Here is a 27,129-nt window from a genome sequence, read left to right on the forward strand (position 1 = left end):
GTGAAGTTGCCGCTACCGACAGAAAACCTTTGTCAGTCTTTGGCTGATGATGAAAATACACCTTAACATGGATTCAAGTGCTTTTAGTAAAAATATGCCCAAACGCACCTCGAACACGATAACTATGAGCAGCATCATCGGTTTTACTGCCGTTGTTGGCACAGCTTCACTGTTGAACTACTTCACAATTCTGCGACTCAGCGATGAAAGTTCTTGCTTCGTTCATGTGCGATGAATTTGTAATTACAATATTTCCACTCGGGCCGGTGCTTGCTTCATATTTCCCCTTGAAGGCACCATTGACGCGTATGTCTAGTGATGTGGAGAGGCGTCTTCACCTGCTTGAAATTCACATCAGCTGTGCAATACAACTGCTGTCAGAGTCTCACTGTTTTCATGTTCTTTTCATTCATTTCTGTGATCGGAGAAGATATAAGCAATAATCGTCCTTTTTCCTCTGTAATCTAAAAGTGCCAATATTTCCATGAAGCAATTTATCTAAATATTGTTCAGAGGCAGTCGTACCATGACAAACACAAAATCAGAGACTGACCTGAACTGTCCACCCACCAAACATTATTGAAACACACCACTTCAGAACTGTTTTTAATGTGTGATTAATAATGTGTATTTTATATTTTTAGTTATTTAGTTATTATTTCTCTGTAAAGTGTCTTTGAGCATTGATAAAATACTTAATGATGAAATAAGAGATATTTAAATATGCTGAAAGACATCAATTACATGAATGAGAAATGAAAAAAAATAATCAGCTGGAAAAATACAGTAAGTAGGCGGGAGAAATGGAACAAATACAGTAAAAACGATGTGTGCTCTTCCGGGTGGGCTGGTGGACCCGCGCACAACGGCGCTGGCTTCTGGCGTTTCCACAACACGTACACCACAGCAGTTGTTGTTCAGCCAGTACTTCTCCTCTCCTCTGCTGACTCCCCCTGGTGTTTCCACCACATGTACATTGCAGCAACTGTAGTTACTTCAGCCAGTCCTCTTCTCTTCTGGAGGAGAACAGGTGAATACCCGCCGGTTGGATTTCTTCACGTTACTTGCGCGATTCGCGAGTCACGCAAATAATCACAAATTAACCTACTGCACAAATAATGTTTAAGTCATAAAGTTGTGTCTAGAAAATGTTTAAAATGCTCTAATGTTAAGAAAACTCATCACTTTGCTCATACTGTCATATTTTTTGCTGAAAAGCTTGGTTTTAGCTCCTGTCTCTTTTAGGCCCCCCCTCCCAAAAAAGCCCAGTCTGCTCTGATTGGCTAGCCAAACCTGGTTTTGCTAGTGGGGGTGTCTGTGAGAAAGATGAGCTCCCTTTAAAACTTTGGACTTTTTAACTTTGATGAACTTTTAAATTCACATTAAAAACAAGTCACTGCTTTTGACAGTGACCTCTGATGGTACACATCAGAGTGATGCACACACAAAATCACTAACACACAAACACACACACACACCGAGATGTGATCCGAGGTGCTGGGTGTATTTCGTCAGGAACACTTGACTTTAATAATTCATAATTCTTTCTGTGATCTTTGCCGTCACAATATTAATAACATTTCACCGAAAAAGAGTCAGTGAGCATTTATATTGAGGAGGTTTGGGAGTTCTGTTCCCACAGGGTCCACATATTGATATTCTATGAATGTAGGCACTTAGATACAAGCTCTGAGTGACACGTGTTGTTCTCTTTCATTGTGAAGCACCAACAGAACCACATGATGAAACGACATGTTGCCTTTTTAGCCGTTCGACATGGTTGGTCTGTGTCAACTCCAAAATACTAGTGTTAGAACCTGGGCAATCCAGACCCCTGTAAATAAGAATAATAAAAAAGTATCTGTGGCCAGCCTGGTGTGTTTTGACAGTGGTGCTGATTCTGTTTGGGAAATGCTGTTTCTTTTTCTCCCCTTCAAAATCCTGCTGCCTTCGGTTTGGCTGATCACTGGAGAGTCAAACCACACCATGACAAAACAAATCTCAGACAGACTCAGCTCAGCTAATGGGAAGCAAGGATATTTCGGTCTCTCTTTGTTTTATTTCCTTCTCTTCTGATGTTCTTTAAAAAAAAAAGTTCCAATGCAAATCGTGTCAGAGGGAATCCACCATAGCTCCGTCTTAACCAGCACTGCAGAAGTTTCTCTACAGACTTATAATTGCTTAATAATGGCTTCGTGTGAGCGAGGCAATGGAAACTGTGCACGTTTTACATTCACTTCAGACATCAGGTAAATTGAAAATGTGACTTAAAGTTACAAATAAAACCTTGTGGAACAGACTTGGAAGCCATTCTGTAAAATATCACACACAGCATCACCTCTTTTCTGTCTGAAACACTGTCATATTGCTTTATTTTTGCAAATCCACCTTCTCCTCACTACAGTTTAATCCTAACATGTCATTCTGGTGGCAGACACAAGGCGCTCTGTATTAGAACAAAGCATTTTCACATTGGTCTCGTCGCACATGTCAACTTATAATGACTATACAGATTTGTCTTGTCACACTCCTTGCTAATTGTCTTTCGACCTGTACTAGGGATGGACGAATATATCATCTATCAGATACATATGTATATGTATGCAATATACATGTATGTATATGTTGATTCACTCATTCAGACCCTCCTGACTAAACTCGCACTGACGCAGACACACAAACACAGTGTCATTGGACACGTGTGTAAACTCAGACTGCGTAAAATCAACATAATTTGGTCTTCACCAACACAAAGGACAGTTGTGATTATTTGCATGTAGAGCACAGAAGTTAGATCAGTTCTTGGAGACACATTCAGGATGCGTTTTAATGTGAGGTGTTAACAGATGAACTTAAGCCTGCGGCCACTACACAACCCACTTTAACGTAGAGGGGTTTTGTTAAATTAAATGTTGGACTAAACCTTTACCACTTTAACTGATTACTCAAATCCTATTCTATTTTTGTATACTGTTGTAAATACAAACAACAATTTGTAAATACCAACACTGTGATGGTTGTCCAGTTAACTGATCCGTGTGTCTTTTCACCTGAAACCTGTAGCCTTAGTCTTTTTTGGTTTATTATACTGAAGCTGCTTTCAGACGTGCACTGAAGTCCAGACGTTTTCCACACATTTCCTGAAATTCTCCGGAGGGGCTGTGTGTACGAACGCAAATTTTTCCAAATTGGGCTCAGCCTGGGTTTACTGAAATAAGTTCCTCAATAAAAATGATCAACTGTGCTAACCACCTCAGCACAGTTAGTGTGATGTCAGATATCACTGGTTATTGCTGAATTTGACCTTAAATCAAGCTTAAAGGTGCAAATTGTGACCCAAACATCAGTTCACTCCCCTCCTCCTCCTCGTTGTAGCAGGCTTTTACAGGAGTATCACCTCACCATAAGGAGAGAGGCTGTTTCCAGCTGTCGCCAATGTTTTCTAGGCATGTCTCCCTCTGTCCTCCTTTTTCATCTGCTCTCTACTCTGCTCCACTCCTGACTTCTCCTCTCCTCTCTTCTCTTCCTCTTCCTGTTCACCTCTCTCAGTTTCTTCTTCCTCCTTGCAGGGAATACATTTGGGAGACATGGAGCTCCTCCTGTCTCGAAGATGTTTAGTTCTCTCTCCTCTCACACTTCGTCCTCCACCTCTCCCTTCTCTTTATTATTTTAAGGAGCACTCTGGGCGAGAGGAAACACACGTTCATTCTAATATTTGTTTTTCTTTTCTCTGCTCTTTTCACACCCTCCTCCCTGTATTCCTTAAAGGGTTTTTTAATCAGCAAATTTAAGAACAAATGATGTTTCTGCTTTCTATGACTATCATGGACTTCTCTTTGTTTGTCTAGGGTCTTGAGGGAGCATTTAGGGGAGAAGGAGGTGCAGCTTTCCCTAACATTTGATGCTGTGGATGAGGCAGACCTGGCCAACTACACCTGTTATGTGGAGAACCATATAGGGAGGCGCAGTGGGAGTGCTATACTGCAGAAGAAAGGTAGATTACACTCTCTTTGAATTCCCCTTCTTCTCTCTTGATATCCAGCTTTTTTCCGTGCCGCATATATAGACAAACCCTGCCAATGTGTTATCATCTCATTATTGTTGCTTTTCTTCAACACAATTAAAACTGTGAGTTACAGCTCAAGTGAAAAATGATCACAAACAGGTTGCATGTAAATTACTCATCAAAGCAACCAGCAGGACGTGGTTCAAATTTGTAATTGTATCTGTAAACTCTGATTGTCTGTACTACTGGAAACCATTATGAGGAATTGTTCATGTATGGGGCCTAGAGTGGAGCCCTGTGGCACCCCATAGCTGCTTTCTGTTGCAAAATTAGATACATTTATTTATCTTCTTTGCACTCTTTGAATAAGATATAGAAGCAATTATCAATTACAGAAAAAAGAAGAGGAAAAAAGGTATTATATAAAGCAGTGCATTCTTTCAGTTGGGGTTTTCATTTATCATTATAAACAATGTGTAGCTTTTTGAGACTTTTTGTAGCTATGCTAGTCCTGTAATGGAAACATCACCGAAAAAATTCAACATTGCTTGGCTGATCTTGGTTTAGCTGTAAGACTGGAAACAGGGGTGATCAACTAGGCTGGCTAGGACTGAATTTAAATAATACCTACCCACACCTCTAAAACTTACTAATTAGCACATTGTATCTTCTTTCTTGAATCTATGTAAAATAATAGTGTAATGCACTACTTGTCACCAGGAAGAAGTTGCATTCCTGTGTCATTGAACTAACATGATACAAAATCTTAGTCATTGATATTTAGAGGTTTATCTGTCATTAACAAATAGAGAGCCTCTGGATTCTAAGCTTTCACAGTATATTCTCCCAAAAGCAGTTCTTTATTTTTCACTCTGGCTCGCAAAACATAAAACCACGTCTGCTCTAGTTACCTGGGACATATTCCATCTCTCTTTATGGTTCTGCTAACAAGGAATACCCTTCCAGCTCAGGAATTTATGCTGTCTTTTATGGCCCAGTAAATATTTGTGGATGTGAACAGCTTCCAAGATAATTAAGACGTTAACTGAATGCTGTTATCGTGAAATGTGTGAGATGTAGAAGGTCGTCTGCAGCTTAATTTCAAACATCTAGGTAGCTGTAGCTGAATGAAAGAAAGTCGTGTCATTTACATAATTTCTGACTTCATCCAGACTTAAAATTCATGTTGCCAGATTTCACAGTGCTGAACTGTTTACCTGGCAGGTGGTCTCCAGAAAGTGTGATAAAAAAAACACACCACAGCAAAGAGTGCTGAGCACCACAGATGGAGACAATGCATGAGGGCACCGCTCGCTTTGTAAAACATTTATTGCAGTACTGCGGTATCGTGCTTCCTATCTGATGAGCTGAGAGAACAGGCCTGTTTGAGTCAGAGGCCACGGCCCAGAGAAACACAGGGGAACCAAGAGTGACTGAAGGAAAGAGAATAGCAAAACAGCACTGTGGGAGGACATGAATTGTCTCCGTTACCTCAATTCTCAATGGAAATGAGAGCCGCATGAATGCCCACCATGAGAAATAAATGCAGAAAAGCAAGGGCAGGGAGAATTGGTTAAAGTGATAAACATGCAGTGGAATGGTAGGAGATAGAGAACAATGGAGAAATAATAGATGCAGATAGAGAGATGAAGGTTGGGAAGGTGAGGGGTGTGAGAGAGAATCGCGAAGACGAAGTGAGGAGGAAATAAAGGAGAGAGCAAGAGGAGGGACTGAAACAGGTCTTTTTCTCTCCCTGTCTGACTTCTGCTGAGTGCCTTGGGGTGTCAAATCTATCTTACTATACTTAACTAGCACCCTAGGGACTCACACACAGACACAAGCGGGCACACACACACACACACACACACACACACACACACACACACACACACACACACACACACCTCCAGAGGGGGTAAGGATGAGAATTGGGGGGTCGTCACTCTTTAACACTGTAATCACTTGGATGAGCACAGGAAACTGTGTGTCTACAAGTGTATGTGTTTGTGTGTGTACAGTGCTTTACTTTTAACCCATAAGCACCTTGGCTATAGTTTACAGCATATTCTACATATGGGTACAAACACATCTGACATAAGCACAGAAGCACAGACTGTACACTCCCCTCACGGGAGACATTAAGTGTAATGGCAATGTTTAAACGCATGGCCCTGTATTTGAGATTGCACATCATCATCCACACATATAAAGAATATAAGACATAAACCCTCAGTAGAATAGCTAGTACTTGAAGCAGTTATGACCACTTTAAATGATTCTATAACTTCACAGTATTTCTTTGTGCCACTGTAAGAGCGTTCTATGCATCCGATACGTGTTTTCTTCTGATTCTAAATGAAATAAGCTCTTCTGTGTTTACTTCTTTTCCTGCTGGCATGTTGTTAGTGGCTAGCTGGTTAGCATTAGGGCTGAACGATTTTTGTAAAAATATCCCATTGCGATTTTCCAAACAGATATTGCAACAGCGATTTGATTTGGGTTATACATTTTTTCAATCAAGCTTCAGTTTAACATTCACGTTGAAACGTGAGTATTGCCACATTGATACCATCACAATATTAACTGCTCTGTATCCTAATGCAAAGATGAGAAATTAAAGATTTGCTTTAAAAAAATGTTTATAATTTTTTAATTTGCATTGGACAGAGAAAAATCAAACGCAGATCAATTATCACAAAAGTGACTGTTAAAGGGATAGTTCACCGAAAAATGAAAATACACTCATTATCTACTCACCACTTTGCCGAAGGAGGGGTGGGGGAAGTGTTTGAGTCCACTAAACACTTTTGGAGTCTCAGGAGTAAACAGTGTTGCAGCCAAAGTGATCCCTTCTTCAGATGTAATAAAACAACAGAAAAAAACATAACATGCCTCCACTGCTTGTGTGGTGTCATCCAAGTGTCTGCATGTCCCGACATACATATTCGACTTGAAACGGCGTCATTTACACTAGCGGAAGTAGCGATGCTAGCTGACGTAGCTATGCAAACGCGCATAGCTACGTGTGCGGTTTTTCAGTGTGTCCGTGAGAACGTGAACGCGCGATTTCGATTTGAATTGGATTCATCAAAGCAAAACATTGTTAATGCTTTTGACATTTCTTGGCAAGGAAATAATGAAGTTTGATGACTAACTCACAACGTTTCTTCTAGACAAGTGAGCTGTCAATGCCAACGTTGGCTATGTAGCAATAGCAAGTCTTACAAAATAGCTCATTAAAATAATTCAAAATGTGCAAAGGTGCCAATGATCATCTTGGGACACATTATTATTTTTGTTGTGTATGTTCTCAACACTTCGGAGTTCCCCAAAGTTCACTGACAAATTCCCGATGAAGGCTAGATGTGTTATCTTTCTTTGGCATGGATAGTCAGTTGCCGAGCTTGTGACCATATAACCTGTGCAAATATGGTCCTAGATTTGTCCTGAAATCACTGCAACTGTTTGAACCACAAAAAGACAGAGCTAAAGGCAATCAGAGGCAACATCATAGTGGTATGGTGTTTTAAATAAGTACATAACTTATTGTGTAAAGAGAAAAAAACAACAACAATGATGTAGTCAGTGATTATTCGGGCCCCGTGGCACAGTATTTCTGTTATATGCACCTACATGGGCAGGTCTACAATGCACATACACTCTAGTAGACAAATAGGGGTTCTACATGCATGCTAAATGAAGCGTTTGCTTTGCAGAGAGGCGTTTTCTCTTTGTACTTGGCTATCTGCACATGTAATGGCAACCCCCCAAGGTGCAAGCAAACACCTGGCCGTAAGGGAATAGGTGATGGCACTCTGATTGGTTTACTGCAGGTTATACACATTACTTAACAGACTAATTACAACCTTTTTTACCATGCATCTACCACAGTGACATTGAACTAACAAAAGTGGATGTGTATACATGCTAAGATCCTTAGTTCTTATTATTTATATATAACAAACATCTAAATTCAAGACATTGGCAAAACAATTTGTGATGTCTACCGGTATATTTCTAACCCTAACCCTAACCCTAACCCCTAACCCTAACCAGCCAGACAACTGTTCTGGCACCTCCTGGCCTGAAGCCTTGAAGCTTATAGAGTCATATTAAGGCTCCTGAACACAACACGACAGACTAAACAAAGCACAAGTTATGCTAAGTTAACACAAGTTATCAAAGCTTGATTTAATGCGTGTGTGTGTGATTGAATTAGGGTGTGCTCTCACCCTGCAGTGACCCAAGGTAATAGGTTGATGCATCTTTGTTGCACACATGCACACACACACACACACACACATACACACCTACAGTACATACACCATACATATCTACTTATTGTAACTGACAGAGCAGAAAGAGCTGCCTTCAGCCACCATGATGAGAGTGTTACTAGAAAGAAAAGTGGAGGGAAAGAGGCAGACTCAAAGAGCTGACAGGAGAGAGAAGGGATTGAGAGACAATGACAAGCAGAAGGACCAGCTTTCACTCTGAGGGCTCTGAAGCTTTCGAGTCACTGCAGGCTGCCAAGATTGTATCTTTATCTGGAGGGAGAAAATCCAGATTTGGGGATTATAATGAGGACTGATATGAGCAACGGAGACACACCCTCCAAATATTCCATTTGAGTGATGACATCAAACTAATTTCACAATACAATGTAAAAATTACCCCGAAGAGTCACTTAATAAAAAGTCAAATAAACATTTATTAACAAGAAGAGAACACTGTAAAACATTATCACAGAAATCATAGAAACAACACCGGTTGTGTTTCATTTAGGACAATTACATTTACTGAACTTGGTTCCTCAAGTTGAGTGAACTTGATCATTTATGAGCTGAATTAATGACTTGATTAAGTCTTACTCAGTTGAGTGACATTTTAACAGTGATGGGACGAGGACTTACAATAATGGCAGCTTCTAGTGGCCATTAGAGGAATTGCATCCTCAAGCATTGTCAGCATCCCATGGAGATTGATGAGACAGATGGAACATTGGGAGAAAATCTATTTTGACCCCATAGTTAAGGTAACTTTGACACGGTGCTTTGGCAGCACATGTTAATTACTCTCCTAATACAGAAATAAGAATGAAATTAAAAACTAAAAGACGGAGAAAAAGTAAAACCTGTGAATCTTCAACAGGCACATTACATTGGTTGTGAAGAAAGAGAAAGAGTTTGACAGGGAGAAAAGTTTTTGGTCTGCAATTAAATTTCTGAGATATCACTACCATCACCATTCACATCTAAACATACTTAAAATTCAACATTCAAATTCTGCACCCACTATACTGTGCACTGATAGCAGGAGATGGCAGCAAGTGAAACAGTACTGAAGGGAAATATGTGAGGGAGATAGATGAAGGGGGGGAGTGGTGAGAGAGGGGCAGAAAAGAAAAAGAGAAGGAGAGGAACACACGGGGGGAGAAACGGATGGATGGAGGCAAGGAGATGGAGAGAGGAGCGGAGGTTTCTCAATGTGTCTCATTACTAATGAAAGTAATGAAGTTTCATTCTCTGTCGAGCAAATATTTAGTTACATTTCAGTATTTCTCTCAGACGCAGCTCCATCTCACCCGTACTCCCCCTCCCCCTCCCCCTAGCTCTGTCGCTGTCCCTCCTCTTTCCACTATGTGCTGTCAGTGCATCTGTGTGTAAGTGGTTTAGCTTGAGAGTAGAGTTGGAGAGACGTCTACTGGTGAAATGTGGTAACGTCAGTTAGATTATACCTGTGTACTGTGATGATTCAAAAAAACATGCAAGCATTGCGGGGGTTCATTTCAAAGATTTTTTTGTTTTTTTCTTTAAAATTGTGTCTCACAAAGTACTTTTTATACTTCAAACAGAAAAGGAAACAGCAACATTTAAAATTTCAATTCATCAGTGAGATGCAAATCTATTAAATGATATACACAAAAAATCAGGCTGATGCACACACCAAGATACAAATACATATACAAAAAACATGCATCTACAATGTAGGCAGTAGATACAGATGACTACAGCTCAGCTTTTATTTTGATAGTCTTACCATGAAGTTTAATGTTGGTGCTGCTTATTGTGCACCTTTGAATGTGGATCAAAACCCCATTTGGGTTATTTAATAATAATTCAAGTTTGACATTTTGAACCTTTTTCCACTATACTATACAGAACCTATAGAAAATATATTATAATTAAATACATTAACACAACATATATACATATGACCAATTTATAAAATATGTTGTTGCATTGTAACATCACTTGACTGTTGGTATGAATCTTTACAGATTGAAGTGAAGTGAGGTGCATATTATTTGTGAGATATAAGATGTTAATGGGAGCTAGTATTCTCGGCCACTTGTATGATTGCATCTGACGGTTCAGACCAGGTGGTGAGGTGAGGCCGTGCTCTCAGGTGGAAACACAGAGCTGCTGACTGCTGCTTCTCAGTCATGATGACACACTGCTTCTGTAGTGTCTGACCTCAGGTCAGTGGGAACACAGTGGGAAATCAATTCTTAGGATAAAAGGCCAAATCATGCACTAAAATGATAATAATGTTGTGTTAAAAGCAATTTCACAGCATTGTGTATACAATTAAAACACTTAAATTATGGTTATGTTCCTCAGCACTTTGCATATTGTATTCTATGTGGGTGTGTTGTCCAGGTATTACTCATGTTGTGGGGACTTGTCTTCCACATAGGGACAAAAAGCAAGTGTCCACTGGGTAAATGAAGAGATGTTCTAAGGTTAGGTTTAGGTTAGGATAGGGTGAGGTAAGAAGTCGTAATGGTTAAGGTTAAAGCACGTTTCTAACTGCATTTATGTAGCAAAATTGGCTCTCATAACTATAGAAAGAAATGTACGCGCGCGCGCACACACACAACAGACAGAAATGGTGTTTGTGTGCTCGTACCCTGACGCTTTGGTGCATCATGTATGCTGCAGTGTGCGTGTGTGCATGTGTGCGTGCGTGCATGTGTGACAGGGGGAGATAGTGATAGATCATATTTCCCATGGTGTCATTCACTAGCCATGTTCCATTAATCTCCCATACACTCATATTGCCTATGATAGCACAATCAGTCCCTCATAGTGTGAGATTGTGTGTGTGTGTGTGTGTGTGTGTGTGTGTGTGTGTGTGTGTGTGTGTGCGTGTTTGTGTGTGTGAGAGAGCGCACATACGTGCATGCATGGTGTGGGTGTGTGTGTGTCTAACATGCTGCTTTGAGGTCATCTGTCTCTCTCTCACTCAGGTTTGTAAGTTGGCCAAACACAGGAAGTATTTTGCCAACTTTCACAGTTTTGTAGAATGCTGCACAAGTGCTCTATGGGTTTCTGTCAGTTCTTATAAATAAACTGAACTTCTGTTTATCTTCAGTGTCAATCACCAAAATGCAGTTTGTGTGGCTTTGAGCTCCAGTAAACACATATTTCCTTCTTCATAAAACATGTAAAGTAAACTTGTAAAGTGTGGTTTACATCAATGTTTACTTTCGTGCAGACTCCTCTTCACTGCAGCACATCTTAGCAACCTGTCGGTCAGTGGCATAGTTTGAAACCATGACTGTGTACTGTGTCCTTGGACATCCGCTCACCTCCATTGAATAGTGAAGGAAAGCAGCTATATGCACTGCTCTTTATTGGCTGTGACAGAGTTTCTTCCATACACAATGCACGTTAGCCTTGGCTAAGCCTTAGCGTTTTTCTCCCAATAGAGGACAAATGTTTGTGTGGCTTTTGAGTGCAGCTAGAAAGTCTCATTGCTGCCTCTCCTGTCAAAGCAAGGCCACACAGTAAGAAAGAGGAAACAACACATTATGCCTCTAAGCTTAAATGTCCTCTGATATCCTCCTTGAAGGCACATTCACCTTCTCACGGATGCACTGGAAAACCGCACACTCTCACCCAAGGGCATGCGCGGGGTACGCTACGCCCGCTAGCTTCGCTACTTCCGGTAGTGGACTTTTGGGCTTAAAACACGGTTTAAATTATCTCGTTTTGAGTCGAGTATGAATGTCGGGGCTTGCGGACACTTGGATGACACCACACAAACAGTATGGATGCTTGATATGTATTTTTCTGTTTTATTTTTTTACGTTTGGAGACGTGGTTGCCTTGGCTGAAACACTGTTTACCCCTGAAACTCCTAAAGTGTTTTGTGAACGTAAAAAGTTCACCCACACCTCCATCGGCATAGTGGTGAGTGGGTACTGAGTGAATTTTCCTTTTTTCTGTGAACTATCCCTGAAAGTTTGCAAAGCTTTTTGCTATTTTATTTGCAGCAGAAACAGAGCTGCATGGTAATTTAAGACACCCTATGAGCACATGAATAAACACAGAATAATAATTAAGCTCTTATTCAGTCACCTCTTGACATCCAGCGGGATTTGTGGTTTCCCTGAAGTTATGTTAACGCATCTCATATGTCTGCCCTGTGTGTGTGTGTGTGTGTGTGTGTGTGTGTGTGTGTGTGTGTGTGCAGATACCAAACTCAGTTGGCTTTGAATGAATCATCCAAATATAAAATGTTCTAAATCAGTTACTCACACTAAGGCCCAAGCCCAATTCACTCCTTAAACAAATTTCAGATTTCAGCGTCATACTTTTTTTTCAGATTTTCAGATGTTCAGATGTTCAGATTTTCAGATTTTCAGATTTTCAGATTTAGATTTTTCTTCTTCTTCTCCTCCCCTCACTGTTTCTCTCTGACTGGACTGTAGATATGTATCGTCTGGAGTTGGCTGGTGGTCTCGGGGTCATATTGCTGCTGCTCGGGGTCCTGACTGCGCTTTATAAGTGTTACAACCTGGAGATCATGCTCTGCTACAGGAGACACTTTGGCAGTGATGAAGCTGAGGATGGTAAGACTTGTTCCGTGTCTCACTGCAGCACACAACGCTCACACTCGACGAGTGTGTGTGACTTTGACTGAACAGAGAAATGAGTGAAAAGTCATTGTGAAGTTATTATAGAATCAAGTTGATAAACACAACAACGATTACCCTTAATTTAGACACGCTGGTGTCAAAGGGAGCTACTGATGGGAAAAAAGCACCGAGGTAAATCAGCATTAGTTTTTTTTTCAGTTGATTGGGTGATTATTCTTGTATCCATTGACAAAATAATGATGAGCTTTATTTGTATAGCCCCCTTTGAAAAGTAAAATTAACAAATCAATAGGAGCAGATGAATCATGGCTACATAAAACAATCGCAGAGAGAAAATTACACAGACGTGAGGTTGTATTGATTCAAAGTATTGATTTTCACTCAAAGTTCTAAGTCAGTCTGATTCCTCTGCAGGGGGTTTCCAAGCTCCATGTGCTGCAGACAAGATGTTGAAATGATCAAGTGTCCACATTGAGCAAGTCAAGAAACGGCTTACAGCACTATTAGGAACATATGTCTAACATACTACACACGTAACATTAGAATCATTACATGTGAGGAAAAAGTGCATTTTTAAATGTATAGTTGTAACAAAGATAACATGTGCTCTGTGTTTCGAGCCCAGCGATTCCATGTTTCTCTCAGCTGTTGGCGAGGTCAAAGATATGAGTGGGCTTTAGAGATGATCAGACAAAAAGATATTTCCGAGATGTAGATATAACCGGTGATGTGATGCAGGCGCTTCACGAGTTAAAGTGATTTTCAAAGAAAGAATAATGTGTTGTTCTCCTGCTGCCTCTCTTCACAGATAATAAGGAGTACGATGGCTACCTGTCCTACACTAAAGTGGACCTGGACTCTCTGGGCAGGTGAGTTACCTCAGTGCACACGTGAACCTCTAAAGCTAAGTTGTTGGTGTTTTTTCATTCTGGCTCACCACCTGTCAGTGACTGCAGCACAAAAGAAGGACTTGATCATGTGCTGGACATTTACACATGCTGCTCTTTACCTGACCAGCTGATTCCAATATTAATATGTTAGTATAGATTTTACTGTGAGAAGGGCTTTCTCTCTTAGAGTGAAATGAGAAGACTGATACCACAGTCTCATGTCTGTGCATCGTGTGCAGAGCTGTGTGTGTGTGTGTGATAAGAGACTATGGAGTAGGAATTGGATCAGAATCAAAACTTAGACATCTGTCTGATATATCTTTTTTTGATCTGTGTGGACTAGTTTTAACCGCAACTAATTACATATCCTAGCGTCAAATAATTGCATTGTGCTTGCACTTGCTGCTGCCGGGCTTTTAAAATGTTCTTAGAGAAATTACCACATTACACCAATCCTTACTGCCCTTCACCTGTGAGTGGTAGAATTGATTTTACAATTTTACTGCTTGTTTTTAAAGGCTTGTACGATTAGGCTCCCACTTGTATCTGTGATCTGCTAACCCCCTATGAGCCTGATCACTGCCATATGCAATCATATGCATCCATTCATATTGAACCCATTCGATGCATTAACACCAGTGAATAAGTGATGTTTTTGCATTGGAATGTGAATCTGGAGCCATATTTGTCATTGTCTCTGTCTCTGACAGGACGAGCAGCGATGAGGAAACGTTTGCTTTGGAGATCCTGCCAGATGTTTTGGAGAAACATTATGGCTACAAGCTGTTTATACCAGACAGAGATCTAATACCCAGCAGTAGTAAGTATCCATCTATACATCCATCTACCTGCCCCCACAAGCACACACACACACACACACACACACACACACACACACACACACACACACACACACACACACACACTCACTTTACACTCCTCTCTCTATGGGCCGCTGTAGCTCCCAATACCCAGAATTCATCACTCTGTCAGAAGAAATAAGAATGAATGTGGGTCTTCATCATAACACACTCACAAACAGACACACATTTGTGTCTGTTCTCAGCTGTAACATGTGCACTCGAACCACAAACACACACTGATACACAACACAACAATGTTGCTGTGCCTTACATCCATTTTCTCACTATTGCACATTCTCACGACACATTTGATTTTTTTTTGCTCAACATAGCTCAAGTCAACCCTTCACTTTGATAATCATCAATGCCCCCATGCAGGCACACAGCATCCATCTGTCAGTTTATGTTTTAAAATAAAGTAAAATGGCATCGTCGAAACTGAGGGGGGGGGGAATCTTGCAAGTTGCAATAATATTTTATTGGATTTTAACTGTGACATTTCATCATAGAGACTCACCCACAGACAATTATCAGAGAACCTCCTAAAACCCACTGCACATCCTCAATCAAAATCTCATTTGTAACTGAGCTAAGAGTCTTTCTCAACATCATGTTGTGTGGTTTGTTTCAAGTATGGTTGAGTAAATGATATACTATTATTGCCTTTGACAAAACCCCATTTCCAAAAAAGCCTCAGACATTCATGAGCTATATGTCACAGCTCGGCAGCAGAGGAGTCGAAGGGAAAGGACAGAGATGACTGAACAGTGTAGAAGTCAGTAGACTTCACAGATTACTAATAGAAAATTGAAAAAACAACTTTAGAAAGAGACAGTGAGTTGCATGAATATTGACAAAACCAAGCCGACAAACTATATGTTTGCCCTGCTCGTAGTTAGCAGTAGTATATTTGTTTGATTTCTTAAATTGCAAAAGCTTCTGATAACAACTGTTGCAGTTGTTGGCCATTTGTTTAAGGATATGGAATTCAAACCACAGGAAGAAGCTTTTTTGTTGTTTTTTTATTTTCACAAAGACCAGACAAAAGAGATCCTGAATGAGAGACTGAGTGTCAGAAGCCTTCCAATGGACCAGAGGCCGTGGCGTGGACGTGATCACATGACTTCAGCTTTTTGTTTACCAAACACAATCGATTCCTAATGACTCCAGTCAGTGTAGTGTTGGATATTCTGAAGAAGAGTATGGTACAGATCTGAGCGGGTTCATTAGCATATAAGATATCAACAATATTTTTCATCTGGAATTTACTCACAGTGTATGTCCACCATTTGTTGATATCATATTGGTTACAAATGCATCCCATGTTATTCTCTGAATTTGTAATAATATGTTAATATACCTGCTTTAAAGAAAACCATGGAAAACATATCAATAGTCTGTGAGGTCCCAGGTTACCTATAAAACTAATGCAAGAAATAAAATATTGAGCCATTATCCACTGTGCATTACCATTTTGTTGACAAAATGTTTTTCATCTTGTCCTAAAAACGTCAGGAGAATAATGTTGTAACTACATATGTAGTTTTATAATGTGGCTAGAAAGCAAGAAACTAATGTGTGTTTTCTGCATTATTTAACATTTCCCCCTAAAATACATAAATAAATTGACTTAAATAAGGTTCATAATGAATCAGCACACGCTCTATCGTCTGCCCTCAGCCAGAATGATGCCTTCTTTAAACACACACACACGCTGCATGCTGAGAGAAGATGGTAAAGTCACATGTCTTCCGAAATTGAGGCTTCATCCAAGTGCCCCAAAAACCTCTGTAAATGCAAATGTCCACTGTGCATACCAACACACACACACACACACACACACACACACACACACACACACACACACACACACACATACTTAGTCTGTGCTGCGTGTGAACTAAAGGTTACGTGTGGAGAACAGACTCAGCGAGGTGCCTCTTCATTGCTCACCAAAGCCATTGACAGAGCAACATGGTGATGCGACCCTAAAATACACCATTCAATTATCCACTCCATTAGCCTGCCGGAATGAACGAGAGGGCGAGAAAAAAACAACAGGAAGAGAAAGAGGCGGGTGACAAGATCACTGGTTTTTGTTGTTTTATATTAATTAATTTACATGGTCCTTAAAAAAATGAAGACCGGGAGGAGGAAGGGACAGGAGGGAGAGAGGGCGAAGATGCAGTGAGACAAAGAAAGCAAGAATAAGACTGGGACTGAATGTGGGGATGTTTTGGACTATTTGTGCCTCTCAGATTGAGCGTGAAATTGCAATTTGTTGTCGGAGACTCCCTGTCATTAATTTAGTTAGCAAGTGAAGAGTTGGTGAAGGCGGCAGAGAGAGACATACACAGGGAGGCAATCGGTTGTTCACAGAACACACAGAGATTTTCAGTAAATCCAAATTTAAGAAATAATGAGCATTTTCAGCTATGCACGGGGCAGAAAACATCCAGCATGTCACAAATAATTAAATGGAAAAGGGACAACTTGCACCAGGCTTGAAATGAAGCGCCAGCACCACAGCGAGGATCAGCAGGAACATTCTGCGAGCAGTGCAGTGAACTCTTTTGGCTCCGTATTGACACATATTTGTATTGACACATAAAGTAGCTCCACCTCAGATCCCCTCACTTTTCGCATCTCATCACCTGCCCTCCTTGAGTTCACGGTGAAAGCTAAAGTTGGTGTATCAGCACAACGCTGCATGGTCCCCCCGTTTAAAGAGTGACTTCGCTGTGCTGTGTCAGAGCCAAAACTCTTGCACAAGCATTTCTGTCACACTTCCACACACTCCTGTCAATCTCCCCTGTCATTTATGGACAGAATGACTTGAAGGATGCGGCCATCAGGAATCAGGCAGATACTATATTCGGAGATTTATATGTATGCTAATGTCAAATTATATTCCACTTATTCCTGCCTTTTCTTTTTGAAGCTGTTTTAGCTTTTACCCAAAATCACTTTTTTCTGTCTTTCATATTCATTTGTCATATTTAAGTCACAAATACATTAATATACAGCAACAACACTAAGTTTGTCTTATTTACAAGATGTAACAAACCAGGCAACTGTGTGCTAACACTTCAGGATGCTATACAGTCCACTGCACCCAATCTATTGTTCAGCAAGAAACATAACTCCCTCTATAAACAGTTTTACATCTTCGTTAGGACAATTTAGCTCCGATGCTAAGCTAGGTTTACCACAGTCTGGCTCTGGCTCCATGCGTAAGACACACTCCACAAAGTTTAAACAATGACCATCATCTCTCTAATGCACATTTTTTTCTCAAGATCTTAGTAAGATTATATGATGAAAATAAAACAAAATAATGGCACGTTCATTTTCCGTAGATTCTTGTTGGAACAGTTTTATTTCAAACTTATATTTATATCTAACAATTACAGAGCAAGACAGCCAACATATTTTGTCCTCAAGGTTTTTTATCTCAAGTTTTAATGATTAACTTCTGGCCATATATAAGATCAGGATAGATAAAATAGGATTTTAACATTAGCGTATAAAATGCTTCCTCCTGTCATTTAATGTCATTTTGTTATTAAATGTTTTATCTCATGTCATGTTATGACCTTGTTTTGTGAGTAGTAGTTAATTATCTGTGAATTAATTAGTGACCCGCGTTCAGTTGTGGCTCATAAATCAAATTACTGCCACTATGTTTAATCACTGATCTTTACAACTTCCTTCAGTTTTGTAACAACATATAAAATGTCCCAAACAATGTCAAATTACACTGAAACATTGTGGAGCTGCAGAAGAAATAGATTGTCTATGTACAGAATCTTCCCCTGGCGTCGGGCTGGTAGGCCACCAACATATTTGTGAATGTTTTCAGTGTTTTTTTGTGTAAACGAAGAAACATACATCTTGTTTCTCTAAGAACTCATTGAGTGACTATTTGTTTAAAACGATTCATTTAAGGCTCTTTGGAGTAGTAAAACAGAATTGTTTTGTTAGCTTTCACCAATGGTGGTTATGTTTTCGTCAGTGTTTGTTTGTCTGTCTGTCTGTCTGTCTGTCTGTCTGTCTGACTGTTAGTTAGCATGAGTACACATAACCACAGGACAGATTACAAAGGAATATGGTGAAGTATGGATCAGGAAAGAACTAAACTCTGGAGTGGCTCCAGATTTTCCTTGATTTCTCAAAGATTCATTCATGGATCTTGATATTTATGACTGTGTTCACTTTGGTGCGGATCCAAATAAAAATCTGGATCTAGTGAATTTAAACGTGGTTTCATTAGGGGACTGTTGGGCCTTGGTGAGGGTATGAACTCTACTGAGGGCAGTTCTAGTTTATATAAGCTATATAAACCCAGTGTAAGGGATACAAGGACGTGCCAACTTAACAGCTTGTTTTTGTTTGCTTTAAAGTTATGTTTCTGTGCTGTTCATAGTACATAGACTTTGTCCATGTCTTCCATTGGTTCACCCTAGTAAATTTGTAAGGACAGGGATATTCAATGCAGGACATTTTGGGCCAGTGGACTGTCCATATGAGAGCGTCCTGCGTGCGTGGTGCAAGACTCAGTGGCCGCTCACAACTGACTTAGTTAATGTCTCGTTCTTTACTTCATTCTAAATAACAATTCTTCTCTCTTTTCACTCCATCCCTTCCTCTTTGTCTCTATATCTCTTTCCCCCAGCCTACATTGAGGACCTGGCTCGCAGCGTGGAGCAGAGCAGACGCCTCATCATCGTTTTGACTCCAGAGTTTGTCGCCAAAAGAGGGTGGAGTATCTTCCAGATAGAGACACGCCTCCACTCTATGCTGGTTACCGGGGAGATCAAGGTGTGGATAACAAAGTAAACAGAAAATCAATCCGAAAGACGAAGTGTGATTTAATTACACACACAATTCAAGGAGGTTTTGACATACCTTGAACAATGAGAACAGTGTGAGGCGTTGTTCTGCTCGGACATGGTCATATACCCAAACTTCTCAAACACCTCCACATCTGTGCTTGTGTGTGTGCAGGTGATCATGATAGAGTGTGCCGACCTGAAGAATGTCATCAACTACCAAGAGGTTGAAGCACTTAAACATACCATCAAGGTACAGAGAGAGGGAAGTCGAGGGTGTCATTAAACACCAGTGGGAAAAAAAATCTCCTCACCTCTCTTCTTCTTCTTTATTCTTCAGGTTTTGTCCATCATCAAGTGGAGGGGTCCTAAAAGCAATGAGCTCTCCTCTAAGTTTTGGAAACAGGTGGTCTACGAAATGCCTGCCAAACGCAGAGAGACTTTATCCAGACGCCAGGTATTTACTGCTGTTACCAAAAGGCTAAAGTCAATTCAGATTCCTTGTTTTGTATTTTCATGTATTATGTACACAGTGGGGGCAGAACAGGGGTGCGGTGCGCCTCACAGCAAAAAAATCGTGTATGGTCTTTATGGTGTGGAGTTTGGATGTTCTCCCTGTGTCTGTGTGGGTTTTCTATATATGCAGAATGGGGTTAGATTAATTGGAGACTCTAAATTGACCATAGGTGGGAATGTGAGTGTGAATGCTTCTTTGTTTCTGTATGTTGGCCTTGTGTTACCCTGGCAACCTGTCCAGGGTGTACCACACCTCTCGCCCAATTTAAACTGGGATTGGCTCCAGCTCCTCCCATGACCCTGCATAGGTAGTAGATGGATGAATGGATGGATGTACACAATGGCACTGTTTGTTTGAGCAAAACCACAAAAGTTTGCATAAGCAACCAAAAGAAACACTACAGCAGAAATGGACAGGGGGCATTTTTATTCTTCTCTAAAGCCAACTGTGACTGTAAGAATAAAATAGCTTTGAAAACACATGAATGTGTCCATGTAGTGGAACCCTCAACCTCAGTGGTTCTTAAGCTGGGTCCGATCGAACCCCAGGGGTTCGTTGAGTCACTCTCTGGGGTTCGGCAGGGGTCAAGACACACACAGTATAGCCCGGTTCGCACTAGCAATGTCGGGCCGTTTTTGTCGGCCGTCAAAAAATTGGCAACACACAATTTTTCTTCGCCGTGTTAGATAAATTCAGCCCACTCGTATTATTCGTGACGTCACGCTCCGCTTGGCCATCATTGGCTGCAGCTGATCACGCCACATTGCGTGATCAGGAACTTGGTGCGCTCAGTAGTCGACTTGTGGCTGTTGTGATTGTACGTCATTTGTGATTTTCTTTTAATCTTTCAATCCCTTCATACTAACTATGTCGAGCAAAAAAAGAAAGTGGTTGGACGAATACGTACAATATGGATTCACATGTATAAAGGAACGTGATGGGAGTCAGTGTCCTCAATGCATGATTTGCAATGCCAAGTTGAGCAATTCTAGTACCGGCAAAACTAAAGGAACACTTCCTAAAGCTGCATGGAGATGGGAAATACAAGAACACAACGCTCGCTGAATTCAAGGTGAAGAGAGCCAGATTCGATGAAAAGGCTACTCTGCCTGTTCTCGGCTTTGTACCCATCTGAAAGGCAACAGCAAAAGTCACATTGATTTGCAGTAAATATTCATTGAGTTATGTTTTTGTGTGAAATTCATGTTTTGTTGGTTGTGTTCTTTGAACACAGTGAGTTTGTGTGCAACTGATGCATGTTTCATTTTGTGCACTCATAAAATATATACCTATGTTTTGAAGAAATCATATTTTATTTTTCCAATTACGAAGGTTTCGGTGAATGCACTGATGAAGCTTGCAGGGTTCAGTACCTCCAATAAGGTTAAGAACCACTGCTCTACCTGCTACTCACAGACCATATGTATAATTTATACATTCTACATATGGCATGGCCAGGAGCTCGGGAAAAACACTGTGGATTTAGCATATTTACTTACGCTCCCTTGTGCACACATTCACAAACAGATGGCCTTTGAAATGCCCAATGAGCTAATATATTAAAATTGGAATCATAACAGAAAAAAACATGTCCGTTTTTACCATGTGTTATCACCTTAGGTGGTATATGGCCTGATTAGCAAAGAGATGTTCACCTGCTACTCGGTACTGGAGAGAAATCATGAAGACGCCACTACAGAGTGAGCCGTGAAGAGGATGGAACCTTTATGTCCTGTAGTGCTGTAACAATAGATGTTGTAGAACTGGGACAGTGATAATGAGAGTACACGTTAAAAGTGCAAAAGTATTTAGGTTTTCTCACCAGTTCTCTCTTAGCTTGCTATTTACCTTTTTTTTTCTGTTTTACAATCGCTGCATGTTTTTGTTATTTATGTATAGCACAGCACAGTTAAAGGTCGGGTTGGTAATTTGTTTCTAAAACATTTTTTTCCTTTAACAGTTTTATATTTTCAAAGTGTGGCCTGCTATCTGGGTTACCAACCCTAACTTTAAACTTTGGAGCATCAACTCTATTATTTCGGTTTGTTTATGGAAAAAATGCTTTTCAAACTTAAACAATGTCAAAAAACACCGACATGAAACAACCCTGATATCCCGGTCCGTGTGAGTTTAAGTGGACAGACACTGACATATGATAGTCTGCACTTGTTCATGCATGGAAAGTCTGACAAACCACATCGAAGAAAAGAAGAGGTGAAGTGCCTCTTCAGTTTATGGGCCAAGGAACACACTTCCTAACTCCCTAAGAAATTGCACAAGAGCAGGGAAGAATTCAGGAGATCCATCATGCTCAGCATCAGTCAATGAATGGCTATCATTGTGTTGCGTTGTGTTATCATTGTGTATCAGTGTGTTTTGACCCCTCACCACCACAGACCTTGGCAGATGGCATTTTATAGACTGCCTGAATCCCTTTGGACCTTTGTTTACCTGTCTTGTTTGAATAATGGACCGTGTCAGGGGTGACCAAATACATAAACTCAACCAAGTAAAGTTTAGCAGAATGGTTCAGAGAAAATGACACAAACTATGAATATGTTTTTTACCTTTTTTAAATGTTCTAAAACACTTGCTTTAATCAGCACCTGAGGTTTTATCATCTCTGACATGAGGTTTGCCAGGAGACATGTGGGAAATCTGTTGCTCTTGTAGTATCTGCAGCTGTAGAATACTGTATGAGATACTCTATTAAGGGTGTCTATATTTGTTTAATTAAGGATCATGTCAACCAACACAATTTAATTGTGCTTCCTAACAGGTGATGGACGCTGGTGAACAGGGCCTCTTCGGTGACCTACAGACCACTGTCTCCACGATTGCCATGACAACCACCTCCGCCTCCCTGGTGCCCCCTAATGAAAGTCGCCACGGACATCATCAGGTCGGCTGTTTCACCTCAAACTACTGTCAAGGTTTATAGGCTGCATGTTTCTGAAACCAGTGATTTCAGCTAGTGATGATGGGCAATATTTGTTTCCTACCTCTCCACCTTAACATGTAAAAACAAATGGCAAAATCACACAGACAGATGCTGGATTTTATGGATCATTTTATTAAGATTCTACTACTTAAACAGTAAATACTGTATGCCATATGAAATTGAAGAACATGACATTTCTAATGTTTGTTTTTAACATGCTTCCTGTTGGGCAGCAGTGGTGTGATTGGCTAAAGGCCTATACCTGTGATTAATGATCAAACCAGACTACTGTAGTTGAATTGAATTCATTGAAAAAGATAAGATGAAAAGAGTTTGCACATCAACATAAGCACGAAATTGCAAATAATTCAGAGCAAAATTCTGACGCGCCTGACTACTCACATTAAGCATGATACAATTGAGCGAATGAATTATACGAATAAAAAAAACCCGCCTCAGGTAAAGAAAGATGGAGTCAACATGAAGCGATGATGATCCTGTCCTTTCACTCAATCAGAACTAGAATGACAACATTTTTGGTGAGTTTCATGGTTTAGGAACTTAAACTGTACCACAGCCACATCAGGATGTATTTCAGGACAGTTTTAACAACTCCTGCAAACAACTGATTGGTTAGATGTCAGAAGCAAAACCATGGAAAAATCGACCTTGGTCTGAAAAATGAAAAGCTGCAATATCGCGAACAAAAAGTCAAAGCTTGTATTGTCTAAATTCAGCTTCCAAAAGTGTCATCGATGTCCATTATAATCGCATGAAAAAATGTGTGTAGTCTGCAAAGGCCTTGAAAAAAGATGGCCAATGAATTGCTGTGGAAAGATTTCAACCTAGTGTGTCGGGCTCAAATGTTTATCTAGAAATCGTTAAACTAGATAAATACTGTTCGAACTGTACTGTCTTCTCCAAAGTGGGAAGTCAATTGTTTATTGTTAATAAATAATTAGTTTCACTTATATATGCCAGTTAAGCATATAGTTGATGCACGCAACAAAATGTGACAGGAAACCCCCCCATACCTACTAACACAACCTACACGTGCTTTACTATTTATCCCTTTATAATGGAGTTTCTGCAGGCGGGTGGCATGTCATTAAAAATTCATTGCAAACAATAGTTCTTAAAAGTGCTTTGGTCCAACAACATGTGACATAGACTGGACCAGTAAAGGGCCTCTGTCCATAAGTAAGTGTTGGTGTAAGTATGAGAGAGGGGTGGCTGCACATGCAATGCACCGGTGGGACCACGTTCTAGCCCCATCAGACCACAGCTCACACTGCGGCTGAGCCTGCTGCATGGCCTTTATTTAATTTTATAAGTCCGAAACCAAAGATGAGTTTTCTCTTTCTTCAGACCCTTTCTTAAAAAGAAAAGGGGCTTCATTTATTCGCTATGAATGAGACTTCCACAGTTAAGTCTGAAAACCTTCAGAATGACAGCAGTAAAAGCTAAAATAAAGTTGAATTCCCTCTTGGAATAACATTGTCCTGTAGCCAATTTATTTTTTTTTGTTAACCACAGGTTGCCTTGGCGACAGAGATCCCGGACTACAACCAGATGACCTTGCCACTTGGAGGGGGTCACACAGCTACATCAGCCCAAATGAGGCATTTCTGTCGCAGTTATGAGTTCCAGCTTCCCCCACAGCCGTCCTCCCTGTCACCCCCTCTCCCACCTCCCTCCACCGTGCAGTTCTCCACTCTGGGACCCGGGGGGCGCCACGTCTATTGCAACATCCCTATGACACTACTGAATGGACAGGTTTGGAGAAAATAAAGTGCTACTTTTATTTTGTGTTTTTTGTTGTTCTTTGTAGTTTTTTGCATCCAACATCTGCACAGTTACGCCTTTTTTGTTGTTTGTGTGCACGTACAGATGAGTTGAAACACATTGAAAATGAAACCCCTCTTTTCTCCCCAGGGGTTCAGAGCAGCTCACTGGGGAACAAGAGGTCTGTTTGGATAAAAGAAAATGTAGAAAGAAAACCTCAAATGTTTATTTATTCTAACAGACTGGGAAATAGTTGCCATATAGCTGTTTATTTGTCATATATGAGGCATGGTGAAATACAATGCATGCATGACTGTATATAGTATAGAATGCAGCATGTTTTTCTTTTTCTTTAATCGTGTATTTTGTCTAAGACTTGTGGTTTTGGGCAGATTCCTGTTGATCACTGTTGTGTGGTTTGTTTCCCAGGTACCTCAGAGCAGTACGCTTGGGAAAAAGCCCGAGCCCTACCTGAACAGCACCTTCGTACCTCTCACCAGCAGAGAACTAAGCTCTGACATCTGGTAGATGTGCTCACCTGGTACTGGATACAGACTGCTTTACAGACTGCTTTTTCACTGGCTTTTGGACTTGGGCAGACTGGTTGTTCGACTGGATTTTATTGGTTTTTTTGAACTGTGTACAGGCTTGCTGTCAGGAGAGACTGGGTGTGGACTGCTTGCGAACTCGGTTTGGGCCATTTCATCCCGCGCTGTGAACGAAGGACTTCTTAAAGACTGCAAAAGGCTCAGATTCACAGTGGTTGGGTGCAATGGCTGGGGATTTCTCACAAACAGATGGATTCAGATTGTAAAACCTATAAAAACATTGCACACTGGATTTGGACCTACCAACTGGTTACAGACTGACACAAACTGGTTTGTAAGATGTGTTTCCACGACCATTTGATAAAAAGGAATGAATAATATTATACTACATGACTGGTCCAATGGATTTTACCGCAGTTTATAGACAGATACGGACATGTATTTATAATGAATTGGAAGAGTCAATGAAAAGTTCCAGGATACTAAAACGATGACTATGAATCCACAGTCAATAGAACTGTGTCTGTCAAACAAGCTGCCACGCTGGACCTCGGAGCCCAAATATCTCATGATCACAGTCTGCTTGCACACCAGCTGTGAAAAACCAGCTGGTTTGTCATCTGCTAAACTCCAGTTGACTGAAGAGCAAAACGTAGCGTGAATGCCAGTCAATCTTCTACCGACTGAGGTCTCCGAATATTGATCTACCCTCTGATAAGGTGGCTTGTCAGGAAACAAGGCCGATTTCAAGCAATGATTTTGGAATACCAGTCCACCTTAAAACAACAAGTCAACCTCTTGAAACAACTCCTTACTGGCTGGCGAGCTAGCTACCAACTTGGTTTAGCTCTGAGAACCTCAAATGGTTGACAGGAGGACATTCCAGCAAAGTGATCATAAAGCAATGGCTAAAACTTGTTTCTCAGAGTTTGCTGGATTTACCTGGGGTTAACTGAGAAAGCACAGTGAGCTAAACTGGAAGCTAGCTAGTTGCATAACCAAGCTGATTAAGGCTGCGTTCCTCTTGAACAAGGAGGAAGAAACCCGCCAGCTCATCACCTTGTAACCACCTTGTAACAACTAGTCCTTTTGTCAAGAGGCATCGAAGAGATGAACTACCAACTTTGACCACCGAGCTAAAAGCATTATGGACTTGGCTTTTTCTATTTGCATGACCACCCATTTAGATAAAAAATAATCAAATAAACATAGATACAAGAGTTGATGACCCAGTCATCATTGGAGAAGAATAAGCGTCTTATGTTGATACGGTATTTGTTTTCTGTCCGGCCATGGAGTAATGATAATAACTGATAAAGGGAAAAAAGGAGGTGTCCCTCTAAAAACACTTTTAATATTTATTTTGTTTTGTCTCATTTAAAAGTTTTGTCCTTTGAGTAGGTTGGTGGGAACTTTTACCAGACTCTGTTTTTAATATTTGTTTGTTATAATAATCTCTGTACAGCTTCCATAACTTAAGCATAGACTCATACATGACAGTGATTTGTTCCCTACATTTTGTTAACACCCACGTTAAGTGTGTGCGTGTGACCCAGAGCCTCTTTTGCTTCAATTCTTTTCATCTTTTTGTGAATGGATGGATGGATGGATGGATGCATTGATGGATGAACGGATGGATGGAATCAAGATGACAACTGCATAAAAAGCCAGACTCAGAGCTGAAGCAAAACACATTCTTCTTGTGAGCTTTAAAAAATACAAGTTTATTACCATAATATTTAAGCAAACTGAATAATGTTTGGAATTTACAAAAAGGTACTGTCACTGTCTTATTAGAACCAATGAATTCTGGATATTTGATTAATTCTTTGAGTTGTTATATTCGATGGCAATATACAG

At 40.5% G+C, this 27,129-nt stretch overlaps 1 protein-coding gene across 2 annotated transcripts in view; it reads left to right on the forward strand.

Moving 5' to 3' along the window:
* The window catches only part of il1rapl2 (interleukin 1 receptor accessory protein-like 2), a 381,416-nt gene extending 354,900 nt beyond the window's left edge, over nt 1–26,516 (forward strand). Inside the window, exons 9-19 of one of the 2 annotated variants that reach the window (XM_035160565.2) lie at nt 3,849–3,994; nt 12,726–12,866; nt 13,702–13,762; nt 14,494–14,603; nt 19,322–19,467; nt 19,654–19,731; nt 19,819–19,935; nt 22,775–22,897; nt 24,473–24,712; nt 24,872–24,902; nt 25,151–26,516. In XM_035160565.2, coding sequence (XP_035016456.2) covers nt 3,849–3,994; nt 12,726–12,866; nt 13,702–13,762; nt 14,494–14,603; nt 19,322–19,467; nt 19,654–19,731; nt 19,819–19,935; nt 22,775–22,897; nt 24,473–24,712; nt 24,872–24,902; nt 25,151–25,239 — 1,282 coding nt within the window. In that variant the 3' untranslated portion in view covers nt 25,240–26,516. The remainder of the gene's footprint in view (nt 1–3,848; nt 3,995–12,725; nt 12,867–13,701; nt 13,763–14,493; nt 14,604–19,321; nt 19,468–19,653; nt 19,732–19,818; nt 19,936–22,774; nt 22,898–24,472; nt 24,713–24,871; nt 24,903–25,150) is intronic. The other variant, XM_035160566.2, reaches the window with a different exon arrangement.
* The last annotated feature ends 613 nt before the right edge of the window (nt 26,517–27,129 follow it).

This window comes from Hippoglossus stenolepis, chromosome 7 (genome assembly GCF_022539355.2).
Source record: "Hippoglossus stenolepis isolate QCI-W04-F060 chromosome 7, HSTE1.2, whole genome shotgun sequence".
Taxonomy (NCBI): Eukaryota; Metazoa; Chordata; class Actinopteri; order Pleuronectiformes; family Pleuronectidae; genus Hippoglossus; species Hippoglossus stenolepis.